We start from the raw sequence: 15,956 nt of genomic DNA, 5'->3' as shown, positions 1-15,956 counted from the left end.
ATTAAGAAAGAAAGTCAATCTACGGTTTGAAGTCATCAAATATGATTTAGACTTTTAAGACTTCATACGGACACGTATGACGTCTTAAAAGATGTTTGACAAAATGTAACATATGTTTGCCCATTAATGAAAACGAATGCCCTATCGATCCCTTACTAATGGTTTAGACGAAATTGAATGAAAAACGCGATACTTTTAATATGAATGCATCTTTGACAGGGACGAGTGAAGCTAAAAGGCGATAGAATGCTCGGATAGTGAAATTGAATGATTCTTTTTGATTGTCGAATGCCAATCTGCGTGATCTTTTAATTTCAATCTAAATCGAATGAGCCAGAAGTTTAATTGAATGAAACCTTGGTGAAATTGGCCGGGAAAACCTTTAATATGATTGTGTATTTTGTTCATTGTTTATTTTGTTAAATATGATAATTTGGTAATGTGATTCCTGATGACGTCATAATGACGTGCCCTCTGTATCAGGGTTGATTTTCGTTCCACGTCTCAAGTTCCTGCTGAGAACAGGTTGAAGAAAAGTCGCTGAGAATGACGGTCCGGGAAAAAGAAAGAAAAGCTCGTACGATTCTAAATCGGTGGCATTTTTAATGATGATTGTGCACTTAAATGCAAGGCCAGTAGCATCGGACTTACAAGAGACTGACTGAGACCTCATAGTGTGTACAATCATGTACATCTTCCTGATCCGAAAGTCACAGGGAGCAATGATATTGGGAAGAAGTAAAAAATATTCAAACGATATGAGACAGGGAGGTACTGATAGAGGGGGTAATTCAGTCGTTTGTTAATGAGTATGAAGACAATCATTGGATCAATGCCTTTTAAAGCATGAAGAAGTCAGCCAAGAATAGGCCCTCCTTTTCAATAAAGGTTTTCCCGGAGAAATTCCGATTTGTTCTAATCAGTTTCATAATCAGCCATTAAATTTTGCGTGATTTTTGCACATGTGGTCAAATTGGCAGTAAGCCATCGACCACAAATGTTTTCAATTAGCAGATTTTGGATGAATAATTTGAAAGAAAAAACCCTAAACTAAACAGTGTGTTAGGCTTCCTGGAATGACATCACAGTAACAGTGCGCTCATACGTAGTCCGGCAAAAGCATGGAAACTTTTAATGTTTAAAGAAGTGCACTTTTGCGATAAGATTAACCAACAAATGTTGACAATGTGTATTTTTTTACACTTCACAAAGAGTTAACCGAAAAGAATTCCTGAGAAATATTCATTGCACATACCCTTTAATTAAGAAAGAAAGGCTTCTTCGGAATGAAGACATTAAACATGAGTTACGCTAAGGAAAAGGGACACGTATGAAGTCTTAAAAGATGTTTGACAAAATGTGAAATATATTTGCCCATTTATGAAAACGAATGCCTTATCAACCCCTTAATGCTGGGTTAGACGATATTGAATGAACAACTTGATACTTTTAATATGAACGCATATTTGATAGGGATGATAGTGAAATTGAATGATTCTTTTTGATTGTGAAATGCCGATCTGCGTGATCTTTCAATGTCAATCTAAATCGAAAGAACCAGGCGTTACAATGAATAAAAACTTGGTGAAATTGGCCGGGAAAACCTATTATAAGACAAATATCACTGTGGATTCAAATTCAAATTTAAAATAGGGCCACGGTTGTCACTATTTTTATTACAGGCTTTCCCGGCTATTTCAAAACGTTTTTCATTCGAATTCACTGTTTCCAGTGGCGTAGCCCCCCCCCCCAGTCGCCCCCCCCCCCTCACTGAGATTTTGAGTTTCTAAAAAAATTATCATTGATCTACATGACGCCATGGGCGTCAATCCCACTTTTTGAAGGGTGAGGGACACAATATCAAATGTCCCCCCCCCCCCACAGATTTTTGAACTCGTGTCTCATTTACAGGGCCCGGTTATGTACTACAATGTATCTTTTGCTTAGAAAATATTGGTTAAAGTGGTCAGAAATTGCCTCAGATAGCACCACAGAGCATTTAGAATCCAAATTTTTTCGGGGCCCTTAAGCGGGCCCCGAACCCCACGCCTAAAGCTCAGAATTCTGGTAGCTGATTCAATGACTCCAACCTCGAAAACAATGTTCAAAATATTTTCTTATGCCTTTAGCTGAGAAAAAATCGAAAATTATGTTTAAATAATTATCTTTTGTGCTAAGATAATTATTGGTTAAAGTGGTAAGAAATTGCCTCAGATCACACCACAGAGCATCGAGAATCCAATTTTTTTCGGGGCCCTTAATAAGCGGGCCCCGAACCCCACGCCGTAAGGGCTTCACGCTTCGCGCTCGCATCAGTTCTGATCAAGTAATGTCTCCTCCCCCCCCACTTTTGAGAAGCGATTGACGCCCCTACATGACGCCCCCCCCCCCCATGAAATGTTCTAGCCCCCCAGCGGCCACCCCCCCCCCCCCCCCCCACTGAACAATTCCTGGCTACGCCACTGACTGTTTCTAATATTCAAACTCGTCCATCAACATCCATTTAGTGCACCTCCAATGTTTAATTTTGTCTTTTGTCAGACAATTTCAAATTCAGTTCATACAAGCAAATTCAAACAATGATTACACGTTTTCGTCCCGGAGTATTCGATCTCGTCTCGTCTACGCAAAACCTTAGCTTGTTATTCAGAATCAAATTCGTCTAATTGATTTATATAAGACAAATTCGATCTCTGAATGCTACCATTCGGAAACAGCTTAGATGAATTTGACCTGTAATATCGAATATTCTCGACCCAGTGACTAAAGAGGGTGACCAAACTTTGAAATTGAATGGTAAATGACTAATTAAGTGGTTTTCTTTAAACATTTTTCTCCGACGAAATTGAATGTTAGAGTTGATGAAATTGAATGAAAATGTTTTTAAATAGCCGGGAAAACCTATAGTTTCTTAGACCGTAACATTCCCAAGGCCTTTCTGGTAATATTTTATCCTCTCATCAATTTGATCATAAAGTAAGCCTCGTTCATTTATGATGCAGTTACTCCGAGAGAATACACAAAAGAGGCACAACCATTAATTGCTAGCTTTCTGTCTCGTCTTCTTGCCAAAATGTCAATTAGGTATCGATAAAAATAAATAAATTAAGTCAAATTATCCATGACATTTCAATTGTGTAGTTCACTGAAAAGCAGAGCCGACATAAACAATGGGGTAACCCATCGGAAACGCACCAATGGCGGCGATTTCTAGTCAGGATTCGGAGGGCACAGCGCCGTCGACAGACGAATCTCCAGGGGGGAGGGAGGGGAGATTGCCGTGTAGGCATATTAATGGTTCGAGCTTAGTGGTAGCCCGCTAGCCAAATGCGAGTAAATACAGCGGCGGGCAAGTCAAAGCACTTGTTACGTTACAGTGTAATAATTCGTTTGTCTTGTTTATGACTTTTACTTTTTTAGGGAGATATTTCAAGGGAGAATTAATTTAAATTATGTGGTAGTTTAATGTTTTAAAGTAAAGTTGAATGTATTTTAATGTTTTGAGCACGAGAACCACGACACTTTCTATTGTATTCCATAGTATATAAATGGCAATCAACCAAATCAATCAACCAATCAATCAAAACCATTAAAGTATAGTCCCCCTGGCGAGTCAAAGTTATTGAAATAAGGCATGCAACTTTCTCGTGTATTCGCGGATTTTAACGTTTTCAATGGGAATTGCGGCCTAAAATTCCCGAAAATGTCATGTTTTGGATTGATTTATACTTATCCTATTTCTGGTTGAAAAGGAAACTATTCTAATGTCTTACAGTTCTAAAGAAAGAAGGGGGAAGGTCGTTCACATCGCGGCGGACATTTCAGCTGCGTTCATTCAATGTACGGTTACTCGTTGCGCGAGTGTAGCACATAATACATACGATGCACTGGTAAGACAAGTGCGGCAGAATTCAAGACATGCACCCAACAGCTCGATTTTTGAAACCAAAAGGATGGTTATGGTGTCCATATTTAGGCTATATCCTTTTTCTAAATGCTCTTTTCAATTTTGTTGCCCAACTTGGCGCATTCGAGAACGTAATATCCCTTTAAAAAATGCCGGTCTCAGAAAAAAATAATCTGATAGGCCTACTGACGCGCATTGTTTCATGTCATTGCGCCGCCGACTTTTGCGCCAAAACCGATAGCGTGTAAATTAAAAAGAAAACAATTAACATGGCCTGGCTCTGCGTTTTGTAGAGCGTACCGGTATTGCTGCCAAACAAACAAACAAACAAAAATGACATAGTATCTTGTTTAAACGACTTATTGTCTCAATTAAACTGCTTATTATCTCGGTTAAACGACTTATTATCAATATACATCATTGGCTTTTGCTGTAATTTTCAGAAATGGATGGAATTGGGGGGTTGGAAATATATAGGAAATATAGTTACACTGACTTTTTTGAGGTTTTGGGTTCGAAAATGCTATAAAAACCAAGAAAAACAATCATTTTCCTGTAGTCTGGTTCCCTGACTCCATATAAGAAGAAACAGAGCAGTTTACATACATTGGGGAATTGTAAGTTCATGGAACCAGTCTAGCTGGCTCGTACCCGTTCATAGGTTTGTAATCGATTGCAAACAAGTGCGATGGTCAATTGGGGCCAGTATTTGAAAAAAAGCCAGTTGTTTCCAACGCTGATCGGCCGATCAGCGTTGGAAATTGATACAAAAATACCACTTTTCTTGAAAATGACAATATACCAGGTGCCATGATTTTACAGGATGCTTTACACTGTCATTCACTAACAGTCCAGCAAGGTATTTCAAAATGATTTGGTAGTTTTATTTTTAGATGTTTGCAAATGTTGTATTTTCCCTTTAAACGACTTATTTATCTTATGAATGACTTATTTGTCTCTCGTTCAAACGAGCCCGGCACACTATTAAAGTGAAAGTCGCGCTACTAAGGTGTTCCCCATCTGCCATCTCGCATCTGGTGTGGATGACCTGACCTTAGTGTCGCGAAATGTAGTATGCAAATTATCAACCCTTTTACACACAGGAGATTTGCATTCATTCATGGGCGCTTGAGTGAAACATGATAATCACAATACTTGAAACACTTCCTCTGATTGAGCTACAGCGTCAATGTACAAATCAAAATCAACATACCTAGTCCATGAGCCAGGGGCTGAAATTTCACATACTGGTACCATCTCAAGGGACTAATCGCCACTGTTTTTTTCCCTACATGTGTATAGATGTCAGAAAAGTATGATAGACCTTTGTAAGTGGTAGCTTAATGTGGAATTTGGGGCATGGTCTATGACGTCACTGATGGAGGCTCATATCCGATCTTTTTACATCAAACAATAACAACAAACTTTATTTTACTCGATAAAACACTTGCTTGATGTCCTCTACGGCATCCCAACATTAAATGTTTTCAAAGATTACAATTATTTCACATGTTTTTGGCTAAACACTGAATTGAGGCCACCTGCCTAATGTGGCCAACATGTCACTGCATGTCATAAGCTCATAAAGGGAATGTACAACATAGCTTTTCCTGTAAGTTTCAGAAAAGGCTGTATTTGGGGGTAAGTATTTTATAGCAAACTTACCCGGACTTGTATGACGTTTTGTGTTCATAGATGCTGGAAACCCCAAGAAACAATCATTTTCTTGTAGTCTGGCTCCCTGACCCCTGTTTAAATGAAACACAGCAATTTATAGACGCCATTTTATAGACCAATTGTATAGTCAGGGAACCAGTCTATGTACCCGTTCATCGAAGGAGTGAATCGATTGCAAACAAAATGTCAACTAACTAAATATGGTTCTTTGGGGGCACCCTCCCTGTCACGCCGACCTGCCTGTAACACAGTTCATAATGTACGATCACTACATCAAGCACAATGAATTTGAAAAACAACTTGCATGTGACTATATATAATTGTTGATATGCAAATGTGATTTGCTTGACAGCCTTGTTGAACTTGGTGTTCTTCTGGAGCTTCTTCAGTGGCGCCACCTTTCCCTTGCCCTTGAAAGCACTGGGTGCAGTCCTCCCCGAGAACACATAGGCCAAGTACCGGGCAAACATGACGGTACAGGGCACGTACCGACTTGTTATGGGCTTGTTCTGGCAGTACCGTACAGTTTCAATGATCCAAAACCAGAAACGGGCCGTTGGTAGCTTGATTGTGGCAATGCGGTTCCGTGTTGACGGCACAGAGCTGGTCCAGTGCTGGCAAACCTTAATGGTAGCACAATACAAAGCCTGAATCGGGCCAGTGCCGGCCCTCTTGCGACATTTGGATTAAAAACAAAATTATGGTTAACATAATTTAAATTTACCCTTTGCCGGCTTACGGTTAAATATCTTTTTAAAAATACTGTTAAACTACTATAAAGTGTAAATCTGATGAAGAAACTCTAACTTAGGAGTACGATAATTTGTACTAGTTTTTTGCAATGTTGAAACTTGACAAAAGTAAAAAGTTAAAGGTGGATGTTTCATCTGTTATAGGAACTCGGACCCTAAACTCCACAACCACCCCTTGGTTTCAGCAATGACTACTAACGGATATATAAAGTGCAACTTTAATTTAACATTGGACCTCCTTGTAAACCTGATTCCAAAAACAATTGGAGCAAGAAAATATTGATATATTTTTTAAAAATTTCAGTCATGGAATATAGACTTATACATGTAGCCCCAAAATTTAGAGAGGTGGTAGCAAGATATGGGTTGGTCTGCCCCCAATCCCTCTTTGTGATTCTCCTTCCAACCCTGCATGTTTGTGTGTCCCCTACATGTTTATTTCTTGTTCCTCTGTCATTTACCTCTGAAGAAGGCCTGGTTAAGGCTGAAATGTAATGCCACTGTATTTTTGTTTAATGTCAATACCTTTACATATACTATAGAAGATTGATGAACCATATTTGCCTGATCTATCTTCTGTTAATCTGCCCGCCGTCATCATCGTCATTAGCCTATTTGAGAATATGGCCGACACAATAGAAGGGCGCTGTCACAAACTGAATGTGGTGGGCGAGATGTACTTTTAGGATTCATGGCTCAGTGCGCACGCCTCTCTGTGTTTTGTACCGTGCCAGCGTATCGCCCGCATCGGCTACTTTGCCGGGCGATTTACTTGGATATTTTAGTGATTTACAAGTACGACATATTGCCAATATTTTAATCGTTTATTGTGATGGCCGAACAGCGTATAGCGATTAATGGAACAGAAGTCTTCTCGACTCATGTAAACGAATTGACATTTAGGAAGGAGACGAGGCAGGCATGAGGTTACAATCAAGTATAAGCTTTGTGTGGCCTCTCTGGGCTCCCTTACATTTTGTACTTAATTTAGTCGGGCACCATATGCAGACGTTGTTGTAATTTTGTAATTGTGTGTCTGGCAGCCAGACTGAGAGAGTGATGGTCATGTATCTGGAACATGTAAACGCTTTTTAATTAGCGCAAGCAGACTAATGACCAGCGTGGCAGCTCATGCACGATGTCGATATCGCTGTAGTGTGTGGTCCGACGTTACCGTTTTCTCTGACTTTTGTCTTGACTATCCAAATTTCGTGCATAAAATAGTATTTTTGACATGTCCGGGATGTTTTTCTTTATTTATCGACATAGCTTCTTGAAGTAAAACAATCACAACACAAAAATTATATGAGAGATCAAACTAAAGAAAATAGTATAGACTAAAATACATAATTTTGAAGTTAATCGTGTGCTACTTCATTCAACTTGTTTTGTGATCATGAATGCACCCGCCATCAGTAGTACCGATCGATAATAGCGCGGCAGCGACATGCAAATGGGGGGACTCAAATGCGTCCCTGTAACGGCGGGCAAGATAGAGGGCTCCCTTTCATAATTTTAATTGACATTGGAAGCACTCTGGGTTGCGGAAAAAGACCCATTACTAGTTTCTTTTTCTTTTTTATTGAAATGGGATCGGTACAAAACCTGTTCTCGAAACAATCGCACATTTTTCCTCAGATGACGTTTCTTGCTCTGTGGAGGAACCTCTCGGGATGGAAGATGGTCGCATCAAGGATGAACGCATCACAGCTTCGTCTTTTTGGCAAAACGACGCTGATTATGCCCCACCCAAGGCCAGGCTTAATACTCAACGTAAGCATTTGTATTTCAGACTAACCACGTTATACTTCGTACAGCCATTTAAAAGACAATACAGTTGTTTAACCCTAAAGGGGCCGGGCGAAATCCCCCCCCCCCTCAACTTTTTCCGCGATAGCCTTGAAAAAAGAATGTCGCGACCCGAGCGGTTCGTCTGACTTTTTAGCTACGAGCCTTGCCCATCTTTTGATACCAAAAACATTTTGAAAAAAATTCCGACGCAAACTGAATTTCCCCATAAACGTAGTGTACACAGAGCATTCGTGAATATGAATAATTAATTAGCCATAATTCCAAAATCATTTGACTTATAGTCATGAAATTTCTTGGGTGTGTTCATGGTAAGTGCATGTACTGAGTTTCAAAATTTTTCGTCACTCGATGGCCGACATCTTAGGGGGCTGAGGGATGGTCCAAATAACCTGGCCTTTTGGTTAAAGGGATATTATGCGGCCTGAAATTCACGAAATTATTATGATAAGGGTAGTTTCTTTTTACTATTTCAGATGTCTGGTTGAAAGGAAACTAACCCAATGTCTTACCGTTCCTGAGAAAAGACGGATGAACAGTTGTTTACATCGAACGCGGTGGACTTTTGTGGCATACAAATACGTATTTCCCGCCGTTTCCATTCAATGTACAGTTCACGTCGTGTGTGTCACAATACACAAAGTACCAACACAAATGTTGTTTCTCGCACGTCCGCATTATACAATACACTGTGTCATGCCAGATTCACAACTAGCACTCAACAGCTCTATTTTTGAGACTCACTATTTTGACACCCAAAATTAGTTGTCGCATGGTTCACGCAAGAATCACACAAAAACAACCAGTTTTAAATGATGGTTGGGTAGACGTTTATGTCCTACTATTAAATATTCTTTCCATTTAATATAATTTCATTAAAATGCGTTTTGTAGCCCAATTGGGCGCATTCGCAATGTCCCTTCAGTTGCACAATTTACTGCTCGATTTGTGGTTGATTCGTAGCAACCTAATCCATTACGACTGTGCACTACAAATAACGTGCGGACGTCAATAGTCGGACGATATGGGCAAAACGTCATTAGGAAACTATATGGGTCACGGCTCCCTGCTGCGCATTGTGATGCGTGCAGCTATCGTACGCGTAACCAGCAGTGCGACCAACCACCAAAGCGGTCCTGAAGAGCCGACGATACCATGGGCGTCGCTGCAGGGGGGGGGGGGGGGGTTCACAACCCCCATTAGACATTTTTGTCGGTGAAATCATAGTGCTGTCGGCAAAAAAAGTGAAGAATAGAGAAAGAAGTAAAAGAAAGAGAGAAGAAGAAAATATTGAGAGTGTAAATAATAGACACCGTCGCTCAAAACCCTGCGAAGCTAACATCCGGTTCTGAATTCCTTGGCAAAAACAAATTGTACATTGTGTCAAGACTGTCATGTCGGCACGAGTTGCCGCGCGAGCTCGCTTCATATATGGCGGTTGACAGCTACGGCTAAGTGACGACTCAAAACCATGGATCAAGCTAAAGCTAAAGAAGGCAAAACTCGAAAGAGTGTCGAGCTTCAGTTTGATGAAATGTTTGTGATGTAATACATCAACTTTGATGACCCCCACCCCCATCTCCCTAAACACGAGCCAGTACATTAAAAAAGTCAGCGGAAAGTGGCCAGGAAATGCTTCAGATTGCACCACAAAGCATAAAATCCAGACCTTTTAGGCTGGCCCCGGACCCCACGCACACATAAAAAAGTCAGGGGAAAGTGGCTAGGAAATGCTTCAGATTGCACCACAGAGCACCCAATCCAGAACTTGTAGGTACAGGTGGGCCCCGGACCCCACGCCTTCAGGGCTTCGCGCTCTCCGCTCGCATATAACAGAAATTCACTTTAGGATTTAAGGTATATTCCATCATTTGTAATTTGTGCATTTTGTTTGTTTGAAGCCACAAAAGTGCTCAAAATCTAAAGAAGGGTGATGAAGTTTCAGCTCAGCTGTATATTTCGAGAAAAACAGCATTCTAGGATCTCGATTTCAAATCAAAAGTTGCTGAATCATGTTTTGAATTGGCCTGAATTCAGCATCCGGCGAGACACGTTTTCACTGAGCCGATTGCAGCTACGCGAAGTCGCGCACTGATCCGACGAATTATAGCAACGGCGTGTGCGTGTACATCGTGTCAACGCTTGCGCGCGCCTCGCTGAATATAAAAACGAACTACTACGGAAATTTCTAACGGTGCTTCTTAAAACGCACCGTTGGAAAGCCATTCCTTCGTTGATTTTTTCAAAATGACAGCTTGCCAGAAAGAATAATTTCACAGGGAGTTTAGTCCCCTTGCTATCTTTCAACCAAGAATGTTTTTCAACAATAATTAGGTCAGTCACTTTTTGGATAGCTGCAAATGACGGACTAAAGCTTTAAAGAACCCCCCCCCCCCCCGCTGGGATCAGGGAACGGGCCCGCACAAGGTATGCCTACGTGGGCGTGTACACGCCAGCAGCGTATCCAGCTTTTGATTTCGGGGGGGGGGGGCAACTGCACATTAGCGCCGAAATGTAGACATGTTGTTTTTTTCGGACACTTGCCCTCCGTAAAATCAAAAAGCGGGGGGAGGGGGGGGGGGTGTTGGGTCTGGTATCCATCTTCCAAATGGGGGCACTCTTCAAAACTGACCATTATTATGCATACTACATATCAAATGAAGGTTTTCACGGCTCATTTTAATGGTTGTTGAAAGGGCCAAGAAAAAGTCTCCGGTTTCTGGTATGGAACTTGCCCAAAAAGTGGTGCGGCGATATTTATGGGAAACCAGAGAGGCCACATAAAGTTTATTCTCGATCATAACCCCATCTAAAAACACGTTAAAATTGTGCAGCAGCAGGATTCCTGTCAAACCAGTGAGTTTGGCGGTTTTGAGACATCATCCTTTATTGAAAAAAAACGTTTTCATTTTGCCGACGCGCATGGCTACGGCGACGCGCGCGCATACCACAAACCGGAGACTTGTTTTTTTGCCCTTAGTGGGATTGATGTCAGAGGAACTCTTTTAACATAACTGAAAATTTATTCCATTCAGAGCAATCAACATAATAAACCATTATAATACATGATGTGGGGAATTAGAAATGGATTTAATTAAGGGATCTTTTGGGGCGGAAATTATCAATTATTTTGTGTGACGGTCCGTCATGATGACACCCCCCCCCCTTTTCAAAATGGTCTAGCGACGCCCGTGGACGATACGCTAGTGAACTTAGTCGTCTAGCGTTGGGTCAGACAAAGATTATTGGCAAAGATTATTCAACATACCTCGAAGTCCAAATTTGAGCCAGATTCCTGCAATATGGCTAAATCGTTAGATGCAGTAAGAAATGTTTTTTTTTGTTGTACAGGACGCCCTGCAGCATGGTGTAATGATAAAACTACTGATGACATCAGTCCGTGGATACAGGTTGACTTCAATGGCATAGTCACCATCACTGGCCTGATCACCCAGGGGCGCGGAGATAGCCCCCGCCAAAGGGTGGAGGAGTACCAAGTGACGTACAGCGAAGATGGTCAGTCCTGGAATAACGTGACTGATGCAGACGGCACACCAATAAAGGTATATAGTCAGGTTGCATACGGTTGGAATCGTGACCGACTGGTGCAAAGCACCAAACTTGGCAGATAGATTATTATAGCGCTAAAGAAGATATTTAGAAGGGGTGCCCACCTGAAATTCTTTTGGGAAGAGTGCCTAATGTGCATATTAAAGCGTTAATGAGTGCAACTTTAGACTATAATATAGGTTTTCCCGGCCAATTTCACCAAGTTTTCATTCAATTTAACGCCTGGCTCATTCGATTTAGATTGAAATTGAAAGAACACGCAGATCGGCATTCGACAATCAAAAAGAATCATTCAATTTCACTATCCGAGCAATCTATCGCCTTTTAGCTTCACTCGTCCCTATCAAAGATGCATTCATATTAAAAGTATCGCGTTGTTCATTCAATTTCGTCTAAACCAGCAGTAAAGGGTTGATCGGGCATTCGTTTTCATTAATGGGCAAACATATTTCACATTTTGTCAACCATCTTTTAAGACTTCATACGTGTCCGTATTCCTTAGGGTATCATGAATTTTTCTCAGGAATTCTTTTTGTGGAACTCTTTACTACTGTGAAATGTAAGAAAACTACACATTTGACAACATTTTTGAGTTAATCTTATTGCAAAAGTGCACTTCAATTACCCTTAAGGGACCGGGGCGGAATGGTCAAAATAAACAGGCCCTTTTAAGGTTGAACATTTAAAAGTGTCCATGCTTTTCCGGACTACGTATGAGCGCCCTGTTACTGTCATGTCATTTCAGGAAGACACTGTTCAGTTTTGGGGGTTTTCTTTCAAATTATTTATCCTAAATTTGCTAATTGAAAACATTTGTGGGAAAGGGTTGCTCACTGGCTCACTGCCATGAAGGCACCAAAAACATCCTTCAAAAATAAAAAAATGAAACTTGCAAATATGGTTGAATTTGACACAAAGATGTATATTCAAGGTTTGCATGGCAAACTAACTTTGCATGGGCCCTTGAATACAGTAAGTGTTCGATTAGACATGCGCAAGAAATCATTTAAGAAATAACTCAAGAGAAATGTTCCCGATGGTACATCCATTGCCAAACTTAGGTGTTCCGATGTCTTGCACGTCAAGAAATTGTCAACGTTTAAACAAGTAGAAAAGATAAACAGTCAAAAACAAATTATCTTAGTCCCTTCAGTTAATTAATTCGTAATAACATATTGTTTCCCTTATAGGGCCTATCAGTTAATTTGTAACATTGTAAGTTTTACAGTTATCAAGTTTTGGAGGGAAATGAACCTCGGAGAAAAATAGAAAATGTATCGATTAATTTTTTTTACTAACTTAAATGACCAAACGATGAAAAGGATTGCCCATAAACGAATAAGAAACGAAAAGCATGGTTATACTTTACAAGCGCACAGATGTTCGCTAATTTGAATGCGTCAATCGTCAAAAGGTTGCAAAGACTTAATTTGAGACTGCTACAAGTTAAGTCTTGAATGCACCAAAACGAAAAAGGATGCCCGAAAATGAAAACGAACATTCAAAGCAAAATCTTGGCTGCCTAAAAATGAAATTGAACGAACCCAAAACGAAAAAGAAACCCCAATTTGACCACATGTGCAAAACTCACGTGAAATTGAATGGCTGATAATGAAACTGATTGGAAAAATTCGGAAATTCGCCGGGAAAACCTATAGTAGCCATTTAGGATCGTTACAATGTCCTCATATTATTATCCAGTCAGTCTTAAATGCTTTAGCAAATGTTATTGACGTAAGGATGTGTAAGTGAAATCCCCAAAATATACTTTTCAAAAAATTAAAAAAAAAATACTTTTCAAAAAATTAAAAGTGGGAAAAATATATTACACTGTAGGGATTAACAATTTATGCAAATTAGGCACCCTTCCCTTCTTAATATTTACTCTAGGGCTATAACAATCTATCTGCCAAATTTGGTGGTTTGAACCAGTCGTTCACGATCTTGTCAAAAATTGGGTCTAAGCTTTATGACTAATAGAAATGTTTAAAGGTATCAAAATGTCAAAAGTCGTTTGCTGACTATGTTACGACATAATCAGTAGCGTATCCAGCTCATGATGTGGGTGTGGGTGTGTGTGGGGGGAGGGGGGAACCGCACATCCACGGCGAAATATAGACATGTTTTTTTTCTTCCCACACTTGGCCTCCGTAAAATCAAAAAGTGGTGGGGGAGGACCATCTTCCAAATGAGGGCGCTCTTCAAAACCTTTATTATGCATACTGGAAAAGATGTGCCGATTTTCACAGCGCCTTGTAATGCCTTTTTTTAAAGCTGGTTTTCTTTTTTGGGGTTGATGTCAGAACTCTCTAAACATTTATGGAAATACTTACTGAGCAATTTTTTTTTCAAAAATCCTGGGGGGGGGGGGGCACGGTGCCCCTGCCCTGGATATGCCACTGGACATAATGAATCCATTCGAATGTCAACAACCTGAACACACCATTCTTCTTTTTTGAACAGTTCCCTGGTAACAAGGACAGGAACACCCCGGTAACTACTCACCTACCGTTTGCCTTGCGCACCAGAATCCTGCGCATTCACCCCACTGCATGGAACCACCATTGCAGCATGAGGTTTGAAGTGATTGGCTGCTATTAGTCAGACATATTACATTGCCGACGAGTGAGTCAAGATTTCAACGTCAAAAGGTAGCTCTGTCGTAGAACAAAACGAAAATATTCATGCTTGTAAATACCGGCTCTACTCAAAATTATTTGGTAGTTTGGATAAAATTTGATGAATATTATTAGCTTTTTTTTCTTAAAATTTGTGATCTATATTTCTGATGCTCTTAAAATGCATACTGGTAAAATCGTTAGTCAAGGTGTACGTATAGATAATTAGCTGATTGGTAAGACTTTTATAGAGTGAAAACAAACCCTTGGAGTACACTTTAAAAAAGAAAGGCAAATCTCCAGGGAAATCTGGACAGTCGTACAGCAAGGTTGCTTTTTCCTGTGTACTTGAAGGACTTAAAATAAATTTAGAATATGACAACGAATAAGAGAAATTTTATGTACGAATTTAAGAAAGAAATATGCTCGTTATAAAAAATGAAGAATTATTATGTGTTAGTTGCTAGAAGGTATACGGTGTGTCTAATAATAATAATAATATAGGTTTTCCCGGCGAATTTCCGAATTTTTCTAATCAGTTTCATTATCAGCCATTCAATTTCACGTGAGTTTTGCACATATGGTCAAATTGGGGTTTCTTTTTCATTTTGGGTTCATTCAATTTCATTTTTAGGCAGCCAAGATTTTGCTCTGAATGTTCGTGTTCGTTTTTTGGCATGCTATTTCGCTTTGGTGCATTCAACACTTAATTTGTAGCAGTCTTAAATTAAGTCTTTGCAACCTTTTGACGGTTGACACATTCAAATAAGCGAACATCTGTGCGCTTATAACGTATAACCGTGCTTTTCGTTTCTTATTCGTTTATGGGCAATCGCTTTCATCGTATGGTCATTCAAATTACTAAGATGTTTTAATCGATATGTTTTCTTATTTTCCTCCAAGGTTAATCCCCCCCCCAAAAAAAATCTTGATGACTGTAAAATTTACAATGTTACAAATTAAATTAACTGATATGAGGGAAACAAGATGTAACAAAATAATTAATTGAAAGTGACTAAGATAATTTATTTTTCACTGTTGATCTTGTCTACTTGTTTAAACGTTTGATCAAGGGGTATCTTTACGTTGGCACTTTTTTGACGTGCAAGACATCGGTACACGTGTTTTGGCAACCATCGGGAACACTTCTCTTGCGTTATTTATGTTTTCTTGCGTATGTCTGACCGAACACTTACCGTATTCAAAGGGCCCATGCAAAAATAGTTTTCAACGCAAACCTTGAAAATACATCTTTGTGGAACATTGAACCTTAATCGCAAGTTTTATTTTCCATTTTGAAGGGTGGTGTTTTTTTGCCCTCTCCATTTTTATGCTAATGCATGCTTTCACACGAATGTTTTCAATTAGCAAGTTTTGGATGAATAATTTGAAAGAAAAACCCCTAAACTGAACAGTGTCTCCCTGAAATGACATCACAGTGACAGCGCGCTCATAGGTAGTCCGAAAAAGCATGGAAACTTTGAAATGTTTAAAGAAGTCCACTTTTGCAATAAGATTTACGAAAAAATGTTGTCAAATGTGTATTTTTTTTACATAAAAGTTGCACAAAAAGAATACCTGAGAACAATTCATTGCACATACCCTTTAATTAAGAAAAAAGGC

General features: G+C 39.8%; 1 protein-coding gene across 1 annotated transcript; it reads left to right on the top strand.

Moving 5' to 3' along the window:
* Positions 1–1,301: 1,301 nt before the first annotated feature.
* Positions 1,302–14,316, top strand: LOC119731371 (lactadherin-like). The gene is made up of 5 exons (XM_038204547.1): positions 1,302–1,328; positions 3,142–3,296; positions 7,985–8,109; positions 11,497–11,708; positions 14,179–14,316. Exons 1-5 carry the CDS (start codon positions 1,302–1,304, stop codon positions 14,314–14,316), a joined length of 657 nt encoding a protein of 218 aa, XP_038060475.1.
* The last annotated feature ends 1,640 nt before the right edge of the window (positions 14,317–15,956 follow it).

This window comes from Patiria miniata, unplaced genomic scaffold (genome assembly GCF_015706575.1).
Source record: "Patiria miniata isolate m_02_andy unplaced genomic scaffold, ASM1570657v1 HiC_scaffold_23, whole genome shotgun sequence".
Lineage (NCBI taxonomy): Eukaryota > Metazoa > Echinodermata > Asteroidea > Valvatida > Asterinidae > Patiria > Patiria miniata.
Note: the sequence above shows the minus strand (reverse complement) of the source record. Positions and strands in the feature narration are given on the sequence as shown.

What these genes read in the sequence shown, in the direction of transcription:
- LOC119731371 (XM_038204547.1), top strand. Translation starts at nt 1,302, where the DNA reads ATGAGTTACGCTAAGGAAAAGGGACAC. An exon ending in ACGCTAAGGAAAAGGGACAC is followed by an intron (nt 1,329 to 3,141) that starts GTATGAAGTCTT and finishes TCAATTGTGTAG; the next exon opens with TTCACTGAAAAGCAGAGCCG. An exon ending in GGCCAGGCTTAATACTCAAC is followed by an intron (nt 8,110 to 11,496) that starts GTAAGCATTTGT and finishes TTTGTTGTACAG; the next exon opens with GACGCCCTGCAGCATGGTGT.